A 26,074-nucleotide genomic window follows, 5' to 3' on the forward strand; every position below is an offset into this window, starting at 1 on the left:
AACATAACTACACTAATGTTTACAACCAAATTAAAGAAACGGCTAGAGACTATTTTTTAGGTAATTTCCTATGGAGAAAAATTAAACTAATTAAGGTGGCTGCTAGCTTAGTGGGGTGGAAGGGTCAAGGTATATAGTGGATTGTAGGGTGTCGATTTGGGGCCAGTATTTGTTGAAGTGGGTTTGTGGGATCCATAAAATATTAATAACTTGCATCTAATTAGCACCATCGAGTCAAATGCTTTGGGCAATAACATTTTATATTCCACACCATAAAAAATAATGAAGACACAAAAATACCGATAGCTATTGAAGTGGGATTTTAAAACGATGCATGATACAAACATTACATGCAGCAATAAGAAACGTATACAAGAGAACAAAAATCTGAATACAATTATAGCACAGATGGGATATCTTCTAGAAACAGCCGTACATGATATCTTAGCTATATAGATATATTTACATATAGACTTATATATGTAGATATCTATATACACACACTGTGGTTATGGAAAACAACCAAATGCAGAGTTATTGAGCTAGTTAACAAGTGTGTCATATATATAACAAAAGAAACAGCTATCTGCAGGATGAGAGAGAGAGAGAGAGATCAGGGAGACAGGTGAAGAGGGAAGGGATGGAGAGGGATGAGAATGTATACTGGTAGGTTTTACCTCGGGATGAGAGGATATGGGAAGGGGGAGAAGAAGAAGAAGGTGAGTGGAATGATGTGAATGGGGAGCAACACTACTTTAGGGTTTGTCATGCTTAGTTTGTACTCAAATAAATCAACCAACTTCCCCTGCGCATGCACCTGAAATATTCTCCCACCAAAAAACCAAAACAACTCCTTCAATGCACCTCTCTTTGTACAATATTTTATCAATATTTTAGACCCCCACCCTTTTCAATTTAATTAGTATGTCATGCTTTTCTTCGATGATTAATTATTTAATCTAAGAATAAGATGCTTGGCTTATATGTAATATATATATACACAACTGTATTGCATTTAGTCATTTTTTAAAGATGTTTGATCAATTTTTATAGAACACTCATACCAAATTTAATCTAAACTACATGAAATTTTAAAATTCTTTATCCAAACATGGCATAACAGATAATTTGCAACTTTGCATGATACACAATTGGTATATCATTATCATATACTGAAACAGTAACAGAAAGTGAGATGAAAATATAGCTCACAGCATATTTAGGCCTCCTACTATTATGCAAACTGTAAGTTAAACCTAAGTGGCACTTGGTACGTAGTGCCCAAATAAGTATAAAGAATGTACAGGTATAGAAACTAAAATGATGGGTCAAAAGAGAAGATGCATGCAGTCTCATGTGTGTGCAGTAGTACTCTTGAGAGAGAGAGAGAGAGAGAGAGAGAGAGATTGGGAAAAGGAGTGCAGAATGTCAGCGAAGTGATTTAGTCTAAAAAGAATAAAGACTTTCGGAATGGAAGGAGAAGGAGTAGTACGTACAAAGTTGCTATATTTCACACACACACACAAACTTAGAGACACTCTCGTACAAAAAAACAAAGACAGACACACAAGTTTCAGTTAATCTGTTTAATTAATTAATTAGCATGCAAATGCAACAATACACTTGCACACACTCAGAGTGACGAGTGATGAATTTAATTCAGCAAATAGGAGGAATATGCAGCAAACCAGAGCGGGGACACCGGCGCTAAAGAAGCCCTGCCTTGGGCCTCCACTGCCCGACACTTTCCTTGGTTTTGTCTTCCCTTTTTCCTTCACCATCCACATTTTCCCTTTATTTTAAGGGCCACCTGCCTTCCCCCTCCCTCTTCTTCTCTCTGAAGCTTTTGGGAAGTGCAAAAGATCCCCCACCCCTCCTCACTCTTTTATTTAACAAATATATATTTGTTAAAAATTCTCTCTCAAAATTATAAATTAGCTTACTAGAAAGTCGTTCTCTCTCTCACACTCTCATTATTTGGGGCGATAAGTTCGCGTGCCACTAACCAAGCAGATTCCCCCACGCCTTAAACCATTCCAATCCCCTTTCTCATCTTACTACATACACCAGATCCTAGGTCTTTCTCTTTGTTAGACGACTAAGACTGAGAGGAGGTCAAAAGCAATGGATTTTTACGCCTGCTCTCCCTCCAAACACCACATGTATTAACAACGTACGAACACATTAATTATGTATAAATACGTATTAAGTACGAACAGATAGTGTAAGATATCCATGAAATGGTGCCAAACACAAGGGGGTGCGACCAAAATACAGTAGAATATGCAGACTATAGGGTGTTTTGTGTGTAGTTGGATCACGTAGTCTGGTCATCCGTACTTAAGAATTTCTATATGTCACTCAATAACTCATAATAGTGTTGGTATTTCCAAGTGTTTGTATGAAATACGTGTTCCAAATGTGTCCAGAGTATGTACTTGCAAAATTTTAGTATGACCATGTAATGCACAATTGAAACAGTAATAATGAACATGAACAGTGTACAAGGAATATAAATTCCAGCAGTGTCAGAAGTCAGCTGAATATTTCTGGTCTAAAAATGGTCTTCATCCTTTCGCTGTTGAGAGCCTTTGATTAAAGAGGTAGACAAAGAGACACCTATGGTCGACTCATAAGTGAGATTTATTTCAGGCTGAGCAGAGGGGGCCGATACCATGCTGGCGTTTTTATATTCATCAAGAAAGCAAACATACTTTCTTCAAATAGTAGTTTTTTCTTCTTTCTTTTCCTTCAAACACAGAATATTTGAACCTACTTTTCTTCTCTTTTCTTTTTTATTTTTTTTTATAATTTCTTGCCTCCCACACGCCACTACAACTTTCTTTTCTTTTTGCTTTAATCTAGTTGTTTCAGCAGCAGCTGTTTGCCTTCTGGTCTACCGATCGATGCGCCACATAAGCAACATGGATTTTGAGACAATTTGGAGTTTTGAAGGGAGAGCTCGGATCCGAAGTTGGTGAGGAGAAGGTGCAAGTTCTGTCTCATAGTCATAGGCCAGTTTGCATGAAATGAGGGATATTGATCATGGCTCATGGGGTGTGTTTCAATCATGCATGTCATTTAGGGCAAAGTCGCTTGTCACCTTGCCAAACAAGAGACTCCCCTCCTCTACACACGAGAATGACTTGCAGAAAACAGATTTACTACCATCGTAATTTTATTCCGTTCTATTCCAATAAAACGTCACTTGCAAATTATTCACATGACATTATATCAGATCAAAACCTCACGTGGCAATGAATCTATTTCACGTATATCGTTATCCCTCTACACAGGCACACGAGAAAATTTTGGATAAGGATGCTCGACTACATCATCTATAAGGTATTTTCTTTCGAAAGTATGGGATCCTTGTACATCAAGTTTTAATTACTAGTTTTTATTTTATTCTGGGGTTGGTCCGTGAGGAATGGGGACAAGTACAAAAGTGATCATCCTCTGAGCCGTCCGTCCTTACCAGGTGTGAGAGTGCCCTAGCTTAGGCAGCCCTACAAAATATCGTCTCAAAGCGATGGTAATCTGTAGGCTCTGCGCAATTTCAGAACTCCCTCGCAACTTTAAGAACAAGAGCTTTGTCATTGTTTCAAAGTAAAAACTACAAGTTCTCCCAGGCAAGAACAAAACTCCTGTCTAAATTACACATCACTACGTCAAATCTACTTAATTAGCAAATAGCCACTTGCTAACTAGATACCTTGCGGGAAATCGGAACTCGTACAAATATAAGCAACATGTTTGATAAAGTTTAATCTTTTGAGAGTAAGCTAGAAAGATTATTTATTTCTCGTCAAGAACCTGAGGATACAAATCAAAATTTGGCAGCGGATGCAGGCAGCCATTCCCCAGTCATCGGACCACTACTTCGCCTGAAGGAAGACTTTATGTAGCCACTTTGCCTCTCAGTTCCCTCGGAGTTTACAGTACGCATATAAACAGGACCCAAAAAAACCAAGAGATTGACCAGCAACATTTAACTTGAAGTAAAGCAGGGCAATAGTTCACATGAAATGTAAGCAAAATATTGACTGTCAGTAGTGACTAATGAGCATTGCTGGAATAACAGGCAGATGAGAGTTTACGCTTACCAAATCAAATGGAAGCCCGCCGAACAGTAACCAGCCAAGTCCGATAGTAAAAAGATCCTAAAATAGCACGGATAGGATCAGCTGTGATTGTTGAAAACAATGGCGTGCAGAAAAGAATATACCAACTAATGCAGGGCGTGGCTGTTATCATTTGGGTCATCGACTCTAATGCGTTATTTCTAAAGATCATAAAATATATATGATGTGGAATAACATATATATGTTCAATAACATATATATGATGTGGAATATCATATGGAAGCCAACTGGCTTGACAGTCTAAAATCAACAACAATGAGCCAACTTCAAGAAAACCTAATTATATGATCATAATAACATGACTAACACCGGAAATTTTTGTATGGTCAGCATAACACAAGGTCCGGAATGAGCATCATATACCTTCAAATTACCACAAATTGTCTGTGTGAGAGCAGAATTCAGAGTGGTATTCCAAAAAACGCAATAATTTATGGAAAAAGCCATAACACAGGAAAGAAGCATCACAGCCTGCAAAATATTCAAATTTAGCAAGTTTCAAAAAATTCTTTGATGGGGAGAGAGAGAGAGAGAGAGAGAGAGACTTCTCATGAAAGTGAAGCACCTGAAACCCAGGGGAGAATAGATGCGGGAAGTTTATCATCCCTTCTAGGTCACCGTTAATTGATGTCCAAAACAGCAAGATTGGTCCACATATTATTCCTATGATACAGAAAATAGATTTCCGTAGAATATTAGTTAAGCCAGAGTACATTTCACGCAAAATGAACCTGAAGGCAACATATAAAACTTCGTTTAAGTCTTTTTCTCACCATTGCACCACATTAGGCCAAAGGTACTAAGACCACTGGATTTACCTGCAAAATTGAAGCATATTTTGTATTAATAACGATACCTAGTACTCGAGTGTCACATGAATAAATGAGGCATAAGACAACAGAAGAACAATGATACTACCAATATGAGCTATAGAAGCAAGATATATCGCTGTGCATATGTTTGCAACAAAGACAACACCATAGCTATAGGCGTCAAATGACAAATCCCGAGCTCCGGCAACAATTGCACCGAGTATAATTATCCCCACACTGATGAAGTCCTTGGATGCATTCCATTAAGAAAGGTGTCAAAAACATAAAGACTTAATTGCAAAACAATACACTCATGTGCATGACTGAACTTCATATAACCCATCATTTTATTTCTTCCAATAAAATTAATGCCACAATTATGGAAAAGTAAATGTATTGTGTACCTGCCCATAACAGGATATGAATGTTTCTGCCGTGTCAAAATATGCTCAACAATCATTGTAAAAGCTACAGTAGTCCGTCTCAGGGTGGTGTACATAGGAACATTTATACCACGAACTGATTCCATTGTTACCAACTTTCACCATAACGATCACGGATATGCATCGTTAGAATGGATATCAAAATGTCTAGCCAAAGTATGAGCAAGATTCCCCACTAGTCATATACGTACCATGTAAAGCAAATAGGACATTGCAAGAGGAAGAGTGCGAATCAACGTCTTAAATGGTACCATAACAGCTGGATTGTTCGGAGTACTCTCTGGTTCTGTTGTGAAAGAAACGATCTTCCTGCATTTCAGTGCGTACAGAAATGTACACGACGATACCATCTAAAAAGACATTCAGAAGCCACTCTAAGAAAAATATCATTCAATTAGCCTACAATAAGAGTATTTAAATTTCTATTAACATGCATCTGACCATGCAGGTTTGAGTAAAGAAACCAAAGAGAACAAGATGAAAGATTATGAATTCATGCTCTTTTCAAGGAAATAAATTAACACAGTTCTCCACAAGCACTCTCGATTATCATCAAAAAACGAACTAGAATGCCAAGATTAGCATCAGTCGCGGACACAGTAAGACGTCATTGCTTATTATTCTCTTTTTTGATAAAGGAAAATTATCCTCTAGGAAGACAAGATGATATTATGCATTTATACATACATAAATCTGAACTATCACAATACTGTATAGAATCAATCTAATGTGCAATTTTCGGCAAACAAGTCACGGAAAAATAATACTTAAATCAGACATTGGTAACTGAAAACAAAGAAGATATGCTAATTAAGCACTAAGCGATAGTTTGTAAGTCGAGGACTACAATAATACTCCATAAAGCAAACTTAGGCGATATGATACCTGGAAAAGTGTGATGACATTTGCAGACGGGAAATTGTAAGAAGAGAGGGCTGCTTTGTTGAACATTATCAAGAGAACTGCAGAATGAAAGGCAAAGAATGATCATACATGTTACAACGCAGATAGCAGAAACTAGACACACACACAATTATGCATCGTAACTAAACTAAGTATACGCAGATATAAACCGAGAGTCATACATCGTTTTCAATCTTGATTATCTATCCATACATTGTTTTCTCTTCAGAGCCATACATCGTTTTCAATCCTTCAAAAAGTTCGAGGCCCGACTCAAAACCTTCCAAATCTCCAATCCAATGCATCTCTCCCAGCAGAAAACATATTATACTAAAATTATGTCCTAAATTCCTAATCTTTGCCCATCACTGCCGTGGATTCTTTATTCGGTCCATACCATTACAATTTTCACCCGAAATACATACATGTATACAATGAACCATTTCTTTGACCCGAAATACATACATGTATACAATTTTCACCCTAAATTCCTAAATTCCTAATTGTTAGTTTTTATAGGAAATTTTTATTAGGACTACAAAATTCTCATTGGCTCTAAAGAAAAATATACTTGTGAGTGCACAACGAAAATTTTGAATTGTCAGTCAAAATGAGGACATCATATCCCCTCTAGCAAATGCGCCACGTCGGCAGCTCCTATTGTTACGTTAAAAAGACGACCATAAGTCAAGAAGGCTTCGTTTTGCGAGCCTTACTATACTTTGCAAAGAAGTTTCCACGATTCCACGACACAAAGGGAGAATCAGAAGAAAAAAAATACGATCTTTTTTTTTTTAATTCCAAAATCTTTTTCTTTTCCTGCGTTTACTGATCAACCAAACAGAGCATAGACAAATTCATGGCTTCAAAGGATCATATTACACGAAATTACGAAAACAAGAAAGCCGATACAGGCACTAGGAAAAAGCAAAGGAATTACCGGCGGAAGCCATGTAAGAAACGGCAGCAAAAGCTCCTTTCCTGGTCATCGCCGGGGATTTCTTGGTCCGCGGAGAGTTGGAGGAGACTGGCAACTTCACCTGGGTTCTTTCCGTCTCCATCGTCAAACACGCCCTTTCTTCCTCCCTCTCTCCTTCGGAGTCGCAGAGACTCTGACGCTCTGGAAAGTTTCGGGACTGGAAAGTCGAAGCTTTTGGGCAACTTTTAAGAAGTGGGGGTGTGAGAAAGTGGCAGTGAGAGTCGGGGGCCGGACGGGACGGAATATTTTGGGAAGTAATGATGATTCTGGTCAGGTGTAAAATAATAAAATAATAAAAATAATTAATTAGATTACCAAAAGCAGAATGTAAACGTACGATTTGTTTCCTTTTGCGAATATTCATCCCAACCATCCAAATTCCATAATTTATTGCCATTTGGCTTTTTTGTCTCCTCCTAATCTTGGAAAATATTCATGAAAAAAATCTTGGAAATATTAGTAGTGGAATTGTCCTATAAATGCATTCTATCTTCTTTAAACCAATGTGTCTCGTGTTCAGATTCTTTATCTCATTTTTATTAATTTAAATTAAAAATATTTAATTAAAAGAGATTTAGTCAACTTTTTAATCAAAATCACTCAGAAACTTTTATATAATATTACGGACACAAATGACACACTTTTCAACTTTTATTAACAATAAAAACAAAAAAAATTAAAATTTTAAAAATTGACAGGCGAGTTCTTGCCGGTCAACGTAAGAGTCTCTAGCACGTCCTCACCTCTATCTCTCACCCGTCCACATAAAAGCTCCTTCTCTCTCCTCTTTCATCCATTCCTATCAACTCTTTTTATCTCGCATCACTCGCTCCACAACCCAACTATATTTTTTGATAAAATTTAAAAAGAGTGTTGATAAGGCCATCACATGTCGTATTTTCTCACCTATCTGTTAATAAAAATCAGGGCAACATATTAAAAAAAAAAAGATTTACCGTCATTAGGGATTGTGCTTGATTTATTATCGATGGCTGGGGTGGGTGACGATGTGGCTGATGGCTTCTATTTTGAGTTTTCTAGTCTTTTTGTTTTTACTTTGTGCAACTTAAGCTAGTAAGAATGGTTAGGAAAAAATGGTGGGTGTGAAGATAGTTCTAGGAATTTTTTTGTAAATTTTATGGTGGGTGAAATTATAATGTGAGTGAAAAAAATAAGATAATAAGTTGGGCCTAGTAACAATCTTTAAAAATTAATGCACGAGCCAAATAGATCGAACCTACAACCTTCAAACTTCACTAAATATTAATTGAGAATCCATCAATCAATGTTTTTAGAAAATGATTGTCATTACCACCACCAGTAGTATTACTAAATATACTTTCAAATCAAAACTTTACATTCAAGTTTACCAAACGCTTTTAAATTATTTTCCATACTCTTAAACTTTTAAAAATATAAAAAAAGCATTACTGACACACCTCGACCCGGAATGTCCACTAGGACTCCGAATCAAGCTGTGCTGACCGACACCTAGAAGGTGACGAAGCCATAAAGTGTGATGGTGTGGAAAATTGTGAATAAATTTAAACCTAAGAGTGCCTAAATACCAAAGTGCACTGGTGAGCGGAAATGAACCCACTTCACACGTGATGTTAGAGCATAAGCAAATACAGAAAAATGATATAAGAATCGTACCCTCAAAATAGTCTCCGATACTAAGAATCGCCGCGAGTCTTTGGTGATAATAAAACTCAGCTAATAATACCTGGAGGGTGAAGACAAGACAAGGGTGAGTGGCCATGTAAGTAAATTACTAATAGAAAACATATAACACATGTAATCCCCCGTTACAACACCTTTTTAATTTCCAGAGAAATCATAATGTACCACAACACATCATCTCAACAATAATATCAAATAATCATGCGATTAATATCTCATAATAGTACGCAAGTCGGAGTCATCTCTAGTGACCTATATGACATATTCATATCTCATCACATATCTCATCAATCATGGCTAGCATGTAAGTCGGAGTCACCTCTAGTGACCTATACGATATATTCATATCTCATCACATATCTCATCAATCATGGCTAGCATGTAAGTCGGAGTCACCTCTAGTGACCTATACGATATATTCATATCTCATCACATATCTCATCAATCATGGCTAGCATATAAGTCGGAGTTACTTCTAGTGACTTATACGACATATTCATATCTCATCACATACCTCATCAATCATGGTTAGCATATAAGTTGGAGTCACCTCTAGTGACCTATACGACATATTCATATCTCATCACATATCTCATCAATCATGGCTAGCATATAAGTCGGAGTCACTTCTAGTGACTTATACGACATATTCATATTTCATCACATACCTTATCAATCATGGTTAGCATATAAGTTGGAGTCATCTCTAGTGACCTATACGACATATTCATATCTCATCACATATCTCATCAATCATGGTTAGCATATAAGTCGGAGTCACTTCTAGTGACCTATACGACATATTCATAACTCATCAATCATGGCTAGCATATAAGGGTTTCTTCCCTCTCATTTCTCTCCTTTCTCTCTGTCTTATTGGTCCCTCAATTCTATCTTCTTTCTGGTTGGGCAGCAGCCCTTCTTCTTCTTCTTCTTCTTCTTCTTCTTTCTTCCCCATTTCCCGTCACATACACTTGTCATCATAATTAGTATGCCATAATATACTATAATTAGAAAGGTTATTTCTTCAAAATACTTTCAGTTCGTCACTCCAAATTCACTTCCGCTTGCATATACTCGTTCGTATTGTTGATTACCTCAAGAATACGCTAAAAGAATATTTAGTACATCTCACAACCATGGTCCGAAATGCCGATAATATCGGCGATATATCGCCGATATTATCGTTTTCAGGGGTACCGATTTTTTTTGCACTATCCAAATGGTTTTCGGGATAATATCGCGATATTATCGATATTATCGATAATATCGAAACAAGCTTCCCGGAGAAGAACGCCGGAGCTGTAGAAGCTCCGGCCAACTGTAAAACAGGACCCTAGACTCCGATCTAGGTATGAAAATGAAATAGAAGATGAGATGAACGTTTTTATAACTTCCGTTTGCCGTGAAACGGTCGGAGGTGTTCAGAAAGTGGCTCGACACTCACGGCCTCGCCGGATCTGGGTATCCTTGGGGTCATCGGCGTTCCTCTGCGCGTCGTCGTGCTTCCCAGAGATGGAGAAGAGGGAGGGAAAGTTCAGGAGGGTGGGGGAGATGCTGCGCTGGCATCGGGGTGGACAAATTTGGGTGTGTCTGGGTGTGGGTGCGATCGGGGAAATGGAGTGAGAAAACGGGAGTGAGAGAACGAGATAGAGTTGAGAACTAAACTGAGAGAGAGTGAGGGGTCTAAGAGAGAGAGAGCCTTTCTCCTTTTTCTAAAAGGCTGTTTTGGTTTCTACAAAACAATAAAAAAATTGGAAAGGACATCAAGGGCTGTTTTGGGCTCGGGGTTGATGCAAAGAGCCGTTGGCTCGGCTCTGGTCTCGAGGCAGAGGGATGCAGAGCATCCCATGTGAATTCATATCTATTTTTTTTTTCTTTTGTTTTTCTATTAGTTCAGTTCTTTTTAGTTTTTTTTTTTGTGTTATTTTCCTGTTTTTATTTAGTTTAGTATATTTATTTGAGTTTAGGTTCTTTTTATTTACAGTTTATTTATTTTTCTTTATTTATTTTTCACACCTTGAGGACAATGTGTGATTTAAGTTTGAGGGTGGGAAATAAGAAATTTTAGGTTTTTAATTTTTGTGTCAAGTTAAAAATTTTCGTTTTTAAGTTAATATCCATAGTTTATTTTAAGCGTTAGAACAAATGGACAAGGTGAAGGTTAATTCCATATTAGAGTCTTTTCTATTTATCGTCAATTAGACATTAATTCACGAATTATACTTTGAAAATTTGCATTATATATAAATGATTATGGTGTGTTTAAACTTCTTTCATTAATTACTACATGTTTTCTACACTCACAATGTTTGCCAGCTCGCTATATAATCAACTTAAATCAGTTAAATCCATCATGCAATGCATTTTCTTCCAATTTTTTTGTGATAAACTAATAGATAATTGACTAAATAAACATCCTACAAAGTTTCAATAAAAATTTCCAAGTTTTTCTTACAATTTCCGTGGTTTCCATGTAATTTTTATCGATATCGATATTTTACCGATATTTCCATCGATATTTCCGTGTTTTCGGAATACCGATATTTCCGATATTACCGATATTTAATACCTTGCTCACAACACACTAGTCAATGAAAGTCAAAACCTTCGTCTCTATGGCGTTTTCGTAAATTCACACTTCTAAAATTAATAAAAACGTAAAATTTGGGACGAGTTGTCACAATTACTTATTCTTAAAACATAACAAAAACAATTTTTTTTTAAAATCAGAACAATCCTAAGGCCATCTCCAACCAAATGAGGGCCAAAAGGCTCGCTTTAGCGCTGCAAAAAAATATATTTTAATGAACAGTGTCAGACCATATTTTATACCATCTCCAACCGAGAGGACTAAAGGGTCATAGGCCAAACATAGTAATTTGACAAAAAATCATCTCCAATCGAGAGGGCCAAAGGGCTATAGGCCAAACATAATTTATTATTTTAATTGAATTAATATGGTTACTTAAATTAAACTACCGTATTAAAGTAAGGTTTTCGGACATATTTTGAGTGTCATTTGTTGTCATATGAATAAGCCTCCGAATTTCTTATCTTTATATAATCTCAATAATTTTTTGGATAAGATTTCGAGTTACATGTGTCGCTAACGTGAGTAACTCTCCAGATTTCTTATGTTTATGTAATCTCAATAATTTTTCGGATAGAATTTCGAGTGACACGTGTTGCTAAAGTGAGTAACTCTCTAAACTTCTTATCTTTATGTAATCTTAATAATTTTTCAGATAGGATTTCAAGTGTTATATGTCGAGATGTAATTAGTTGTGCAAATTTTAGATAGGATTCTTATTTACGTGGTACTTCTTATCTTTCGCTTTCAATGTTAATAAATTGGTTGGATATTGGGGTAGAATTCACACACCTCCAAACATCTTCACTTGTTTGAGAACTATCATTGACATTATCTTCCGAGACCCATCTATAAGCCCTGCAAATAGCTTAATCTTCTTTTCGGGTCCAAACCCTTCCTTTCATTACAGATGTGGCCATTTGAAAATTATTGAAAATAAAATAAATGAAAGATTATTAGAAGAGGTAAGAGAATAGAATGTGAATAATTTAAATAAAATGAGGAAGATAGTATGGAGTGATGAAATATGTGAGAAATGGCTTAGAGCAACGCCACCCCTAAAAAAATGCGCCAGCACCCAGCCCATTTAATTCACTCAGTGAACAGTGATAAACCCCAATGAACAGTAATAGGCCAAATGCATCTCTACCCCTAAAAAATGCGCTGGCGTAAACGATCTCCACTCCTACAAAATGCGCTAACACCCAACCCATTTAAAATATTATTAATTTTTTTATAAAATAATAAATAAATAAAAATGTTTTAATGTTGGATTGGATTTTTAATCAATCTCGTCATGCCACGTGTCATTATCATAATAAAATTACATAAACTCATCAAATAAACTTAAAAAAAACACACTAAATAAACTAAGAACTTTATTGTTCCACCACAAGCCCCTTTTAATTATCTTGACCTTATTGCAATCCCTATTGGTACTCAATCAAGTCACTTTGACGGGTACAGTGCCAATATGGCTCTTGCAATGAAGTGTACAGCTCAGCAATCAATTGATTGTAACGTCCATCCCGCTCTAATAGCTCGTGTTGCACATGATCTTCAGTGCCGTCATGAGCACAATAGATACATGTTCTTGAGTTGTTCATTGTGTCCAGCTCGTATTCGTCGACGGCATCATAATCATACTCATCTTCCACAATCATGTTGTGGAGAATGATACACGTCATCATGATGGATTGAAGTGCCTCGACATCAAACATTTTGGTAGCTGACCTGACAATTGCCCAACGAGCTTGCAGGATACCAAAACAACGTTCCACATCCTTCCCACACCCCTCTTGACATTTTGCAAAGTGTTTTTCTTTTTCACTTTGTGGATGTGGGATTGTTTCGACAAATGTTGTCTACCTTGGGTAAATGTCCTCTGCAAGGTAGTACGGCATTTCGTATGTATGGCCATTGATTGAATATGTGACTTTGGGTGCTTTTCATTGCAGCACTTCGTTGAAGACTGGAGATTGGACAAAGACATTTAGGTCATTCTGAGCTTCTAGAACACCAAAAAATGCATGCCAAATCCATGTATCAAATGAAGCCACCGCTTCCAAAATGATACTTTTGGCTCATTTTCTGTCACCATACGCTTCTAGCCACACACTTGGACAGTTTTTCCAGGTCCAGTGCATGCAGTCGACGCTTCCAATCATTCCAGGGAGGCCTCGTATCTCACATTTCTTTAGTAGCCTTTGTAGATCCCTAGGTGTCAATTTCCAGAGGTACTCATTCGTATAGAGGGCTTCGATTGCGGAGCAAAACCACATCAAGGACTCCAGAACAATTGATTTTCCCATCCTCGTTATCTCATCCACTTAATCTGCAGATACTCCATATGCAAACATCTGCAATGCAGTAGTAACTTTTTGCTCGGGAAGAAGACCTAGAACATGAAAAACATCCATTTTTTGCACAAAGTATTGATCATGGTTGCAAATAACACTCATGATTTTGTCGAACAAACTTCGTTGCATTCTAAAACGACGTCTAAAAACATGATTAGGAAATACACAGTTAAGGATAAAATAATCTTCCAAGAGATTCGTACCTCGTTTTTCCCTCTTTCTATCGAAGTTTGCAACACGTATGGGTTTGGATATCTGACCCACAGCTTCCATGACAAGGTGGGAATGTGAGGCCTTCTGCCTTCTATGGTCATCATCCTCATCTTCCTCCATTGCGAAAGCCTCATCTCCACATCCACCTTCCTTGAGATTGACCAATTCTTCCATTATGCCAACAATCTTTTATGTTGCTCCTCAAACTGTTTATACACTTTCCTTGAAGAAGACATTGTAAGAACTCAAGATTTGAAAACGATGAAGATGGATGTAAGGATGTAGGGTTTATATAGACAAAAAAAGAAAGGATGAGGTTCTTGGTATTTTTTTCACAAAAAAAGTATTTGAAAGCTTTGGTAGAAAGTGTTGAAAATATAGAAATATGGTGTAAGGTGGAAGATGAAGGTTAGGCATTTATAGGAATTTTTTTAAAAATAATTTTTAATTAATTTTTTTAAAAATTTTAATTTAGGTAATTAATCTGGACCGTTGGATTTAAAAAAATTCAAATCCAACAGCCTATACGTTGACACGTGGCCAACTGTCATAATTTTGACCGTTGTGCCTTTTTTTTTAAATTTATGGGGGAAAATAAGTGGACCGTTGATCTCATGATCAAACAGTCCAAATCAAGCCACGTCACTAGCTGTTGGATTTCAAATTCAAATTTTTTTTACCATTGGAAATCCAATGACCTAGGGCGGGCCACATGGCCTCCTATTAGAAAGGTTTAGTGCGCCTGTGCAAGCAGGCCCGCCTCTGAATTTTGTCGGCGATGCACGCCCAGTTGCGCTTGCTTCCCACGCGCCTGGAGCAAAAATAAAATTAAAAAGGCCCTCGACGTCATGCCAGCGTCAGCATGACGTCAGATGGGCCATCTCATGGGTTTGTCGATTCTGGGCCGGCCTGTGGCCTGGGTTGGGCTGGGTGCCAACCTATTAGGGTGGGGTGAAGCAGAAACAAGGAAGGCTAGTCCATTTTTTGGGCTGGGTGCCAGCTTATGAGGTTAAGGTGGAACTGCTCTTAAGTATTTATAGGAAAAAAAATTAGATTTTTTTTTTTAAATTCGTCTAAAAAAAATCAAATTCTAATGGTAACTTAACAGCAACATGATGTCAGCTAGCCGTTGCTAGTTGGCATCATGCTGACGCCAGGTAGCCGTTGGCATTCAAATAGGTTGAGTTGGAAGGCTGGCAAAATGTTAAGCTTGACATTCTGGTGCTGAAGGGCTGGTAAAATGTCAAGCTTGACATTATGGAGTTGGAAGGCTGGGCTATAGTACTGGCGGGTTGGCTGCTATTCGCCAGCCCTTTGGCCGGTTCTCCCATTTTTGGCCAGATGAGGACCACAAGCCCTTTGGCCTAGCCCTCGATTAGAGACGATTTTTATGTCAAAACAAACTATTTTTAGCCCTATAAACTTTTGGCCAAATCGATTGGAGATGATGTAAGCTCTAAGTCAAGCTATCCAACACGAGGAAAGAAAGAACCCCATTACGCACCATAGCCCGCTTACGTGGACACCCCTCGCCTTAAGAATTCTCCACGGCGACCCCACTGCCTTGCCCACTAAGGATTCTCTCTCTCTCTCTCTCTCTCTCTCTCCTCGCTTTCTTTCTATCTTTCTATCTGCAAATCGTCGGCGATGCAAGAACCAGAGCTCCACGATCTCTCCGACGACGCCGATTACGCCGCGTCGCTGCAACAAGTAAGCTTTTCCCCGGCGACGCAAACTTTAATTCATCGTTTCTGAGTTTTTTACGGTTGATTAATCTGGGGATTTTGTTCGCTTTGATTTGGATTAGGGCTCGGCGAGCATGATGCGGAGCGATAGCGGGAAGCACAGCTCGTCGAGCGAGCATGACGGTGCCGAGGTGGTTTTCTTGAAAGACAATGTCGCCATCCACCCCACTCAGTTCGTCTCCGAGAGGATTAGTGGAAGATTGAGGCTAATTAAGCAGGGCTCTTCTCTTTTCATGGTATTATTGATTAATTAATGATTGATTAATTAAAGATTATCTCTTGATTACTGATATATCTGTTAATTATTTTTGCGTTGGGTTCGGTTTAATTCCTAGACATGGATTCCGTACAACGGCCAAAACTCGAACGCTAGGGTGTCTGAGAAAGGTTCTGTAGCTTTAGAATTTGAATTTTAGTAGTTAATTTTTGTTAAATTTGTTGAATTTATTTATATATTCAATTTTTGTGGTTTGTGCTTGTGGTGGTGTAGATAGAAATCTTTATACCATAAGGTCTGTGCCATTAACTGAGGTGCGGTCGATTCGTCGCCACACTCCGGCGCTTGGATGGCAGTACATTATCGTTGTTTTGGCTACAGGTAAAGCAACATGATCATGATTTGTAAGGCCAAATTATATATAGTGTTGGTCACAATTTGTTCGGCAGCTTTACTAGACTATTGTTGTCCGCTATTTTGTTCGCGTAATAAGTAATTGGAATAATTTCCTTAGGAGCTTGTGTACTTGATACTACTTACTATTTAGAGGGCAACCCTTGGTGGCTGCCTTGTTAGTCATCCCAATGCAGCGTAATCCCAATTTGAACAACCAATTTGGAAGTATATCTAGTAAGTAGAAGAAAGCAAATCATCTTAAAGTGCAAGACTTTAAGTGCATATTCTATAATTTCACAATTTTTCATAGTCCATCTCTTATCCCTAGATATTATTATCCAAAAGTAAACAGTAATAAAGGTCAGATATTGTGCCATGTAAGAAGAATTTGTGCATACAGTTCAAGAAATTAACTAGATTTGCTAAAAAATCTTGTAATTGTCTTAAGGTTAGAAGAAAAGAAAAGGTGGTAAGAGCCCTAGGCATATAAATGATACTAAATTAGCTGCCTTTAGGAGTCAGGGAGCTTACTTGCTAGCTCACCTATAGCTTCTTTCGGGTAGAAGGGCTAATTCAGTCTGTTGGGCCCTATAAGATCTCTAGAATCTATTGAGTCAGTGTTACCCTCTTCTCCAGTCTTTTTCACTAGAGGTTGACAGGCGTATGAAGTAGAAAACATGTGCCTTTGATCGATTCGGGTTTACTGTTTCTGCAGCCTTCGTTTTGCTCCTTGATTTACTTAGGCTTATATCTAAAACTGTATTGTATGATGTTTTGTTTGTATTTGTATTATGTGGTTTGAAAGTAAGTTTTTGCAGGACTTGCATTTCCTCCTCTGTACTTCTACAATGGAGGAGTCAAAGAGTTCCTTGCTACAATAAAGCAACATGTTTTTCTTGTGAGGTTGGTTATTATTGTTAATTGATATAAGACCTTCCGAAACTTAAGGTCCAAAGATGAAAGATTCGTTTTGCTACATGTTCAAATCCTTAATTTCCAATTAAAAATAGATTTTCCAGAATTTTCATTCTGTTGAATGTTTTCAGGTCAGCTGAAGATGCAAATGTATTTCTGGTGAATGATTTTCAAAATCCTCTCCAGGTATGCATTATTTATCTTGTAAACTTTGGTCTTCTTGATGATACTATCAAGCTGGAAACTGCAATGTTTTCTCATAATTTATTTGTTTCTTCAGAGAACTCTATCATCTTTGGAGTTGCCTAGGGCTCTTTCTGTTGCAAGTGGGCAATCTACATTAGTCTCAGTTGGTGAGACCTCTTCAGATGAAAACCAGGAGAGAACAAGCGGGTATGTTCAAGAAGGAAGTATAAGCATTTCTCAATACAATGAGAGGCAAAGGCAAAGGGTTCATGATCCTGCACGAGATCTCTCAATTCAAGTGTTGGAAAAGTTTTCTCTCGTGACCAAATTTGCTCGAGAAACAACTTCTCAACTTTTCCGTGATAATCATAGTAACGGATATGGTGCTATAGAAAGGAGAAGTAATAACCAGTCTCCCATTGATTACCCTCAGAAGGCATCCCATGATTCAAACAGAGCCCCTGAGAAAAGTCCTGTCCCCCCAGATTCCCTGGAGGTAAATTTTCCGTTTTACCTACATAATGCATTTTGGGAAAAACTGTTGCCATCAGTGCTGTCAATTTATAAATGAACTCAAGGAAGTTTTCTGGCTTGGTGCCAATAGAAATTCGTAGATAAAAGGTTTTAAGATGTAATTTAAGCTTAGTCAAACATACAATTTCCTTCGGATTATTATGTCCATTGTATTCATAATCGTTGTTCAAATTGGCAGTTTGACAAAGAATCAATGGTATGGGGAAAACCACGACAGCCACCTTTGGGCTCTGATGAGGTGATTATTTTTCACTTTTAAAAATGAAGAGTAGAACTGGAGCTGCTAGAAATGTGTTGGTGTTGTCATATAGCTTTGTGTAAGTTGCGCTTATTTTTGCAGTGGGAAGCTTTCTTTGATTCTGAAGGAAGGATCATCGACTCAGAAGCTATCAGAAAGAGAATATTTTATGGGGGAGTTGAGCACAACCTACGGAAAGAGGTTTTTATACTGTTGTATGTTGGAAACTATGACCAAGAACTTTGTTTGAATATGCATTATGTCATCAGTACTGTTAATTTTAATTGTAGGTTTGGCCCTTCTTGTTGGGATACCATGCATTTCATTCAACAGATGCTGAGAGGGAATACCTTAGGGCCGTTAAAAAGTCAGAATTTGAAACCATAAAGAAGCAATGGCAGGTTGGTAGTAATTTTATTGTATATTTCCACTAAGGTACACACACTCTGTCCCTCTCTCTCTCATTCTCTAACATGCACAAAAATGCAACTGTCCTGAGTAGCTTGATTAGGTGGCTTATGATATATATTTGTATTTTCCTCTGCAGGGTATCTCCCCTGAACAGGCCAAAAGATTTACAAAATTCAGGGAGAGAAAGGGCCTCATTGAGAAAGATGTGGTATCATGAAACTTGCCGGATTTATTCTGAGCTTTCAACTTCAGTTATGAATTATTGCTGTTTTTAAGTCTAAAACTGTTAACTTTGTTCTTACTTTTCTTTAGGTAAGGACTGACAGATCTCTCTCCTACTATGACGGGGATGATAATCCAAATGTGAATCTGTTACGTGATATACTCTTAACGTACTCATTTTACAACTTCGATCTTGGTTACTGTCAGGTGATTACTTCTCCTGCTTAGTAGAGTCTTGCTTAGTTGGCTGCATAAATTTATTTTACGTTTCTGCAAAACACATGAAGCTTAAGTAAGATACCATTTTACCATGGCAGCGTAAAAGTTTGGTTTGTGATTATCTCACGATATATAACCATATTAGCTGTGTGGTTTATGCACATTTGTCATATATGTAGTTAAATTTTTCATTTGGGATATAGCTTTCATCTTCCCGTCTCTTGTGGTCATGTTTGTAAAGTGAGAACTTTATCTTCAAATATTGAAATCTGAATGTAAGTTGTTTCAGTATGTAACTCCCCAGTTCAGTTATGGAGGCTGTGTTCCATCACTGTATGATATATCTTTCTTTTGTCTTGCAGGGTATGAGTGATCTGCTGTCCCCAATATTGTATGTAATGGAGGATGAGTCCGAATCGTTTTGGTGTTTTGTTTCACTGATGGAGCGCCTTGGGCCCAATTTCAACCGTGACCAAAGTGGCATGCACTCTCAACTTTTTGCAATAACTAAGGTCTCTCTCTCTCTTATCTATCTTTACGTTGCTTTGCCAGGCAGAAATAGTAGTTCTGTGTTCTTAATTCATTTTGAATCATTGTTGTTAGTTGGTGGAGTTGTTAGACGCTCCGTTGCACAATCACTTTACTCAGAAGGACTGCTTGAATTACTTCTTTTGTTTCCGCTGGGTTCTAATTCAATTTAAAAGGTCAGGTTCTACACTCCATTCATTCATAATATTGGTTCGTTTATGTATATTTCTTTCACTCCGGTTTTCCTGATAGAGTTTCATCACATATCTATCTTTAGGGAATTTGAATTCGACAAAACAATGCGCTTGTGGGAGGTATTGTGGACACATTATCCGTCTGAGCACCTGCACCTGTACGTCTGTGTGGCGATATTGAAGCGACACCGTAGTAAGATAATTGGGGAGCAAATGGACTTCGACACTCTATTGAAGTTCATCAATGAACTGAGCGGTCATATAGATCTTGATGCAGTGGTCAGGGATGCAGAGGCTCTGTGCATATGTGCCGGTGAGAATGGTGCTGCTTCCATTCCACCGGGAACTCCGCCGTCATTGCCTGTTGATGATGTTTTATTGTACCCTCAACAAGAACTAGACGACATATTGTAAATGTATTCCCATTCGAGGGAGGATTCATCGACCTTAAACTCCGTCATTTTGGAGATTTAATAATTGCTTTTCGAAGACAATTAGCTTGTTTTTCGTATGTTGACCTGCAAGGCTGCAACCGTGGTTTGTATGATTTATCGTGTCTTAAGAAATTACACCTTGGCATCGTGCGTGTCCAATACGAGAAATTGACATGCGATGTGGATATGTAATTATGGCGGTATTTCAAGTTGATCGGCCATTGCCGTGCGTTTTAATTTTCTCACTGATGCATGATTGATATTGATTTTGCGATATTGACAAATTGACATGTTCGTTGCAAAAAAGCTCTTTAGTGTTCAAAAAAGGAGAGAGGTGTCATCAAGCGAGGTGACTCACTGCAAAGAAAACCCGATAGTGGTCACTGGTAAGAGTTGTACAAAATGAGGGTGTGTAAAAGGTACATTCATGACAATTTTTTGCACAACTAATGTCGGTGACTACTGTTAGTTTGGTGGTGCTATCGATACACCCGATTTTATGTATCACACATGCTTCTAAATTTTTGGCCGTCTAATCCGGAATTAAAGAAGAATAGCAAACAAAAATAATAAAATTAACAACGGTATGTTGGGAGGTAAAAAAGGGTGTGGAAATAGCACTACCCTTGTCAGTTGTTCAACTGCAGAGAAAAACAAGCACTGGATACTAGAGGAGGCTAGCTAGCTCTAAATTATTATGAGGCTTAACAATACCTATAGCAGCTGCCACACTAAAGTATACAAGTGCTTATTTAATCAAATAAAAGAAGAGAGTCCATATATCCAATGAAAGGCTCGTCATCAAACGCAAACGCTGCGTTGAAGTTTGAACTGAAGCTGGGCAGGTAATACTGGTAGTACTGCAGCTCACTTGGAGATTCAAAGTCCATGTCGTCGTAAAACCAGCTCTCTTCTGTACTAGTAGAAGTAAACATTGATTCAATATTCGGCTCCTTGTGATGCTGATGCTGATGATCAGAACTGGTGTCTTTTGGAATTCGATCAGTACTACTGGTGATCATCGGATCATCAGTAGTAGTAGTGCCAGTGCTCGAAGTCTTACCCGTGCCGATTTTGTTCTTTTTCTTAGTGATATTGATGCCATCGTTTGAGTAGTCAGTGATGGTGGTACTTTTCCTTTTGCTTCCAGCTGCCGGGCAGCAGCTGATATTCTTGTTCAAATGGGTATTCCAGTAGTTCTTCACTTCATTATCCGTTCGGCCAGGAAGTCGGCCCGCGATCAGTGACCATCTATGTAGATATATATTTTGTAGCAAAGCAACCAAAGTAATTAGTGAAGGTTAAGTGATGAATTCATTGAAGTGCTGATGATGATTAGTTGATCATTAATTACTGACCGATTGCCAAGAAGCTTGTGCATGCGGATGATGAGGTCTTGCTCTTCTTGGGACATGTCTCCACGTTTGATGTTAGGTCTCAAGTAATTCTTCCATCTTAGCCTACAGCTCTTTCCTCCCCTCTTCAGACCTGCATATGCATGCATGTTTTATGTTTAGGGTTTGTGTGTGTGTGTGTGAGAGAGAGAGAGAGAGAGAGAGAGAGAGAGAGAGAGAGTACGATGAATAACTAACTAATGAACCTGATCGCTTGGAAACAGTTGCCCAGTTGCCTTCACCATGAGTTTCCACATATTGTCGGAGAATCAAGTCCTCCTCTGGCTTCCACAAGTTCTTCTTCGGCTGTGCATTTCCTGCTTTCACAACTGATGATGATCTTTTGTTTCCGGTCATGATCGATATTTTTGTTTTCTGTGAGTCGACCTGCTAGCTAGCTATATATGTGTGTGTCTCTGCAATTGTAGATTACAGAACGTGAAATCTACGTACGTACGTGAATAATGTGTTAACGGGGGGGCCTATTTAATTTGGTTCAGCTCAATTCCTCCTACTTTAGCTTTTTCTCGAGTCTTGAGTCCTTGGCAACCCCACGTCTCCTCCTGTAAAAGCAAACCTTGCTTCCCACTATGGCTACTTCAAATTTAGCAAAGATTCCGGTGAGAAAAAGTGAAAGATAGAAAGACATAGTGATCAGCAGATAGGACAGTACGTAGGTACAAAAAGTACTAGGCAATTCAGTGTATATATTCACGTATCACCAGTTTTAATGCGTATTCACTGTTTTACTACAAAAAGTGCAGTAAATTTAGGGTTAGGGCAACTACAATTCTACATGTGGTATCCTTCATAGATATGCACGGGTGGTTACCAGTTCATCTTTTTAAGCTTTGCCCACGTGGGTTGAATGGCTTGCCCTTTTTCCCCTTTTGCTAATCATCTCATATCTTTTTGGGATACTTTAAGCAATTGCGTTTTACAGTTTTAACTTATATATATAATCAAGATTCAAGCATCAAACATAGGTGATTTAAGTCAAAAGTAGGGCAGGTTGAATGGCTTACCCTTTTTTCCCCTTTGCTAATCATCTCATATCTTTTTGGGATACTTTAAGCAATTGCGTTTTGCAGTTTTAACTTATATATATAGTAGAGATTCAAGTATCAAACACAGGTGATTTAAGTCAAAAGTAGGGCATTTTAATTGAGTCATTAAAGATGTCTGAATTTGTAAAGATGTTTGAATTTCAATTCATCTCACAATAAAATGTGGAAACGTGTTTTTAAACAATATGAAGTATCTTAAAGATTTAATGGCCAAAATATTGTAGGTGAATTTTTATTTTTTATTTTTTTGAAGTTCACACACTTCCCACTATCCTATAATGTTATACATTTACTCATGTTACTCTTAATAAATCCTAAATTAGTAATGTGGATGTAAATTTCTACTATTTTTGCTCCACAAGTAACATCACGTGAACAACAGTGTCACAAAAATTAAGCTACTCTAATGAAACTAACAAACCAAAGAAATATCAAACTCATTGTAAATATATATTATCCTCGCCATAATGAAGCCCCCTTTAATCAAGTAGGGACAAATACTAATACAAACAAAAAGTTGTTCAAATTTAAGAGTTTGGAATGAAGATTAGTATGAAGTGATTAGAAAGAAAAGACCCCACTATCCACAAGGGAGGCATCTTTAAACGAGGAGTGCCAACTTTCACTTAAAAACTGTACATGGTGCGTGTGAGTTCTCTTATTTTCTTGCTAATTCTGCAACTGCAAGGGCCACCATATAGGAGACGTGTTATATGCTAGGGGGAGTGACATACTGACATGACCATTCGTCTCTCAGAAGCATGCACATGCCCTCAACTCATACTCTTCCCCTGACCCTAGCTAGCTGCAAATCAAATCAGCTTGTACATTATTTTGCTTTCAAGGCAGATGTGATAATTATTTCTCCTTTTTCAATTCCTTGCATTCAGCAATTTATTGTATTTTCTGGTTTTTGGACAGCCAAAAACAATCATGCTCCTCATCATTTCATTTTTCTCTGGGGTTGTTGCAAGGTTTCTGGCTTCAGATAGATTTTCCAAAAGCTATCTAGTTATAATTGCAGCTGATAAACCACACAAATGCTTTTCGACCTTACTAGTTTAGTCATACATTGCTAATAATATAATTCGGAGACATACAAAGTTACATAATGATAACATGAATATTTACAAGCTTGATCGGGAAAGTTTGCCAGCCAAATATATGTATTAAAGCTAACTAGCTTGACGGGAGTTTGGTCGTAACATTCTGATATGAAAGGACTGCTAACAGCTAGATATATAGTACTGCATTATATTCTCTGATAGTCGTTATCACCTTGTAAAGTTCTCCACCATCTTTTGTTTCTTTTGTTGCGATCTCCGTACAATAATATAAAGAAATTAAGACCCATGAGGGATAGAAAATGACAAGTTTTGTGTTTTAGAAATTTAATCCATAGTTTGGGTTAGATCTTCAAAAAAATATACATGGTGGATTTCCTTTATGGAGGGCCAAACCCTAGCTATCAAATCTTTTATTTGGTTTTAGAAATTTGACTGACAATTTATATTTCCCATACACATTAATAGATAGGGTAATTAACTAATTTATAACAATGATTATTCTTTATAATTTCTGAATCCTTTTTAAAATCATATAACATCACTTATTTAGGGTTTTGATTTGGATTCGTGGTGGCGGTCAAACGTATAGGGTTATGGGTTTAACAATTTGGGGTTTTGATTGTTTTAAATTGTATGGACTTAGCTTTGAGTTATGCTAAATTTGATGATCTAAGTTGTTTGAGTATTGTAGTTTTGTTTGGCATTAGTTTTTTTGTTATAAGATTATTATTTTTATTGTTGTATCTTTGATATCTTACCGATCACTTTAATGTATTGTTAAAGTTTGTCTGATAAATATCATTTAGTTTTAAATGTATAAAATCATGCAACCTTTTCTTCCTTTTTTTTCATATAAAGATAAGTAAAACTCCTAAGATATGTATACGAAGCTAGAGTTGCATGATCTTAAAAATTTGTGACATTATGCATGCATGCCGAACCAGGCACAGATTTCGATATCTTATGCATGTTCGCACTTGGAGATCATGAAGTCACTTTTAAGCTGGCATGCTGGGGAATTTTAGCTAGATTACGAAACCTTCACCATCACCATATCCCATCCCATGAATTATTTGCACAATAATATTTCACCTTTTTCGGTTTTTAATATGTTTCCTGTACAAACAGAAATCACAAGTAAATCTTGGCCCTGCAAAGCGAAAGCAAAACCCTCCAATATTCTCTATATCTACCATTTATCAAAGAATATCAAACCCCACCAACCTCTTGCCTGCAAATCAAATGAGCTTTTTTGGCCAAACCAACGGGTAAAGTTTCCGCTTAACATTACATATTCAAATTCAAAGTGCAACTTTTTGGGTACAAACATATTGCAATGGAGTATCTTTCTTGGATTCATTCTTTTCAGAATCGTGCTTAACTTAAATATTCTTAATTAATTCCCAACCAATGAAACACATATACATATAGGGTGGATCCATGACGCCATTTATATTTTACACAATTTTTGACATATGTTTTAAGGGGCCCACTTTGTATTTTAACAATTCGAAACATTTATCTTTTTTAACATCATTCCTAGTTCATTCTTGCAAAAGATTAGACAAATCCAAAACTATTAAGACATTCATTTTGTAGGAAAGAAAATGGATGAATATGGTTCTTCATAGAAACTATAAACACTACACAATGGCCATATGGTTTCAGATGTGTGTGTGTGTGTGGGGCAATTGGCATTAAATTCTTAATTCCTAATAATTCATGGTAAAATATATGGCCATATGGTTTCAGATGTGTGTGTGTGTGGCAATTGGCATTAAATTCTTAATTCCTAATAATTCATGGTAAAATATTGGTCCCTACCTAGCATTGTTCTTACTTTTTCCAGTTAAATGCAGTAATTAATTAATTGAACAAAAATGCAGCTGTAAAAGCAATAACCTAGAAATAATTGATTAATTAAGCTAAGGGATACCAAACGTGACAGAAAACACATATAGATGAATGTTCTACTTCAATCTGAATGAAAGAGTAACAATCGTCACCCACTGCATGTTTTCTGTAGATGAATGTTATACTTCAATAAGTCAAGCGAATGAAACAGTAACAATCGTAACCCACTGCACTAATTGAAAAGTGTTATGATTGTTTCCTTAGGTACCGTTTAATACGTGGGACATGACGGAATGGAGTGGGACGAGGCGTTCCGTTCCAC

At 37.3% G+C, this 26,074-nt stretch overlaps 3 protein-coding genes across 3 annotated transcripts; 1 reads left to right on the forward strand and 2 right to left on the reverse strand.

Annotated features, from left to right (window-relative positions):
- Positions 1 to 3,577: 3,577 nt before the first annotated feature.
- On the reverse strand, positions 3,578 to 7,690 carry LOC114827354 (UDP-N-acetylglucosamine transporter UGNT1-like). The gene is made up of 10 exons (XM_029109102.2): positions 7,244 to 7,690; positions 6,286 to 6,362; positions 5,592 to 5,750; positions 5,362 to 5,495; positions 5,064 to 5,194; positions 4,919 to 4,963; positions 4,711 to 4,808; positions 4,509 to 4,616; positions 4,107 to 4,163; positions 3,578 to 3,995 (listed from the first exon to the last, which is right to left on the reverse strand). The coding sequence occupies exons 1-10, from the start codon at positions 7,677 to 7,679 to the stop codon at positions 3,921 to 3,923; spliced, it is 1,320 nt and encodes a 439-aa protein (XP_028964935.2). The 5' UTR covers positions 7,680 to 7,690; the 3' UTR covers positions 3,578 to 3,920.
- Positions 7,691 to 15,634: 7,944 nt separating this feature from the next.
- LOC103426583 (uncharacterized) lies at positions 15,635 to 20,430 on the forward strand. Its single transcript, XM_008364672.4, has 15 exons — positions 15,635 to 15,841; positions 15,939 to 16,112; positions 16,212 to 16,263; positions 16,367 to 16,474; positions 17,308 to 17,392; positions 17,536 to 17,590; positions 17,685 to 18,086; positions 18,303 to 18,362; positions 18,465 to 18,563; positions 18,653 to 18,763; positions 18,910 to 18,981; positions 19,086 to 19,202; positions 19,577 to 19,726; positions 19,818 to 19,918; positions 20,020 to 20,430. The coding sequence occupies exons 1-15, from the start codon at positions 15,779 to 15,781 to the stop codon at positions 20,348 to 20,350; spliced, it is 1,980 nt and encodes a 659-aa protein (XP_008362894.2). The 5' UTR covers positions 15,635 to 15,778; the 3' UTR covers positions 20,351 to 20,430.
- Positions 20,431 to 20,937: 507 nt separating this feature from the next.
- LOC103426698 (trichome differentiation protein GL1-like) lies at positions 20,938 to 22,223 on the reverse strand. The gene is made up of 3 exons (XM_008364782.3): positions 21,971 to 22,223; positions 21,729 to 21,858; positions 20,938 to 21,621 (listed from the first exon to the last, which is right to left on the reverse strand). The coding sequence occupies exons 1-3, from the start codon at positions 22,119 to 22,121 to the stop codon at positions 21,123 to 21,125; spliced, it is 780 nt and encodes a 259-aa protein (XP_008363004.2). The 5' UTR covers positions 22,122 to 22,223; the 3' UTR covers positions 20,938 to 21,122.
- Positions 22,224 to 26,074: the final 3,851 nt, after the last annotated feature.

The sequence above is a fragment of the Malus domestica genome, chromosome 02 (assembly GCF_042453785.1).
Source record: "Malus domestica chromosome 02, GDT2T_hap1".
Classification (NCBI taxonomy): domain Eukaryota; kingdom Viridiplantae; phylum Streptophyta; class Magnoliopsida; order Rosales; family Rosaceae; genus Malus; species Malus domestica.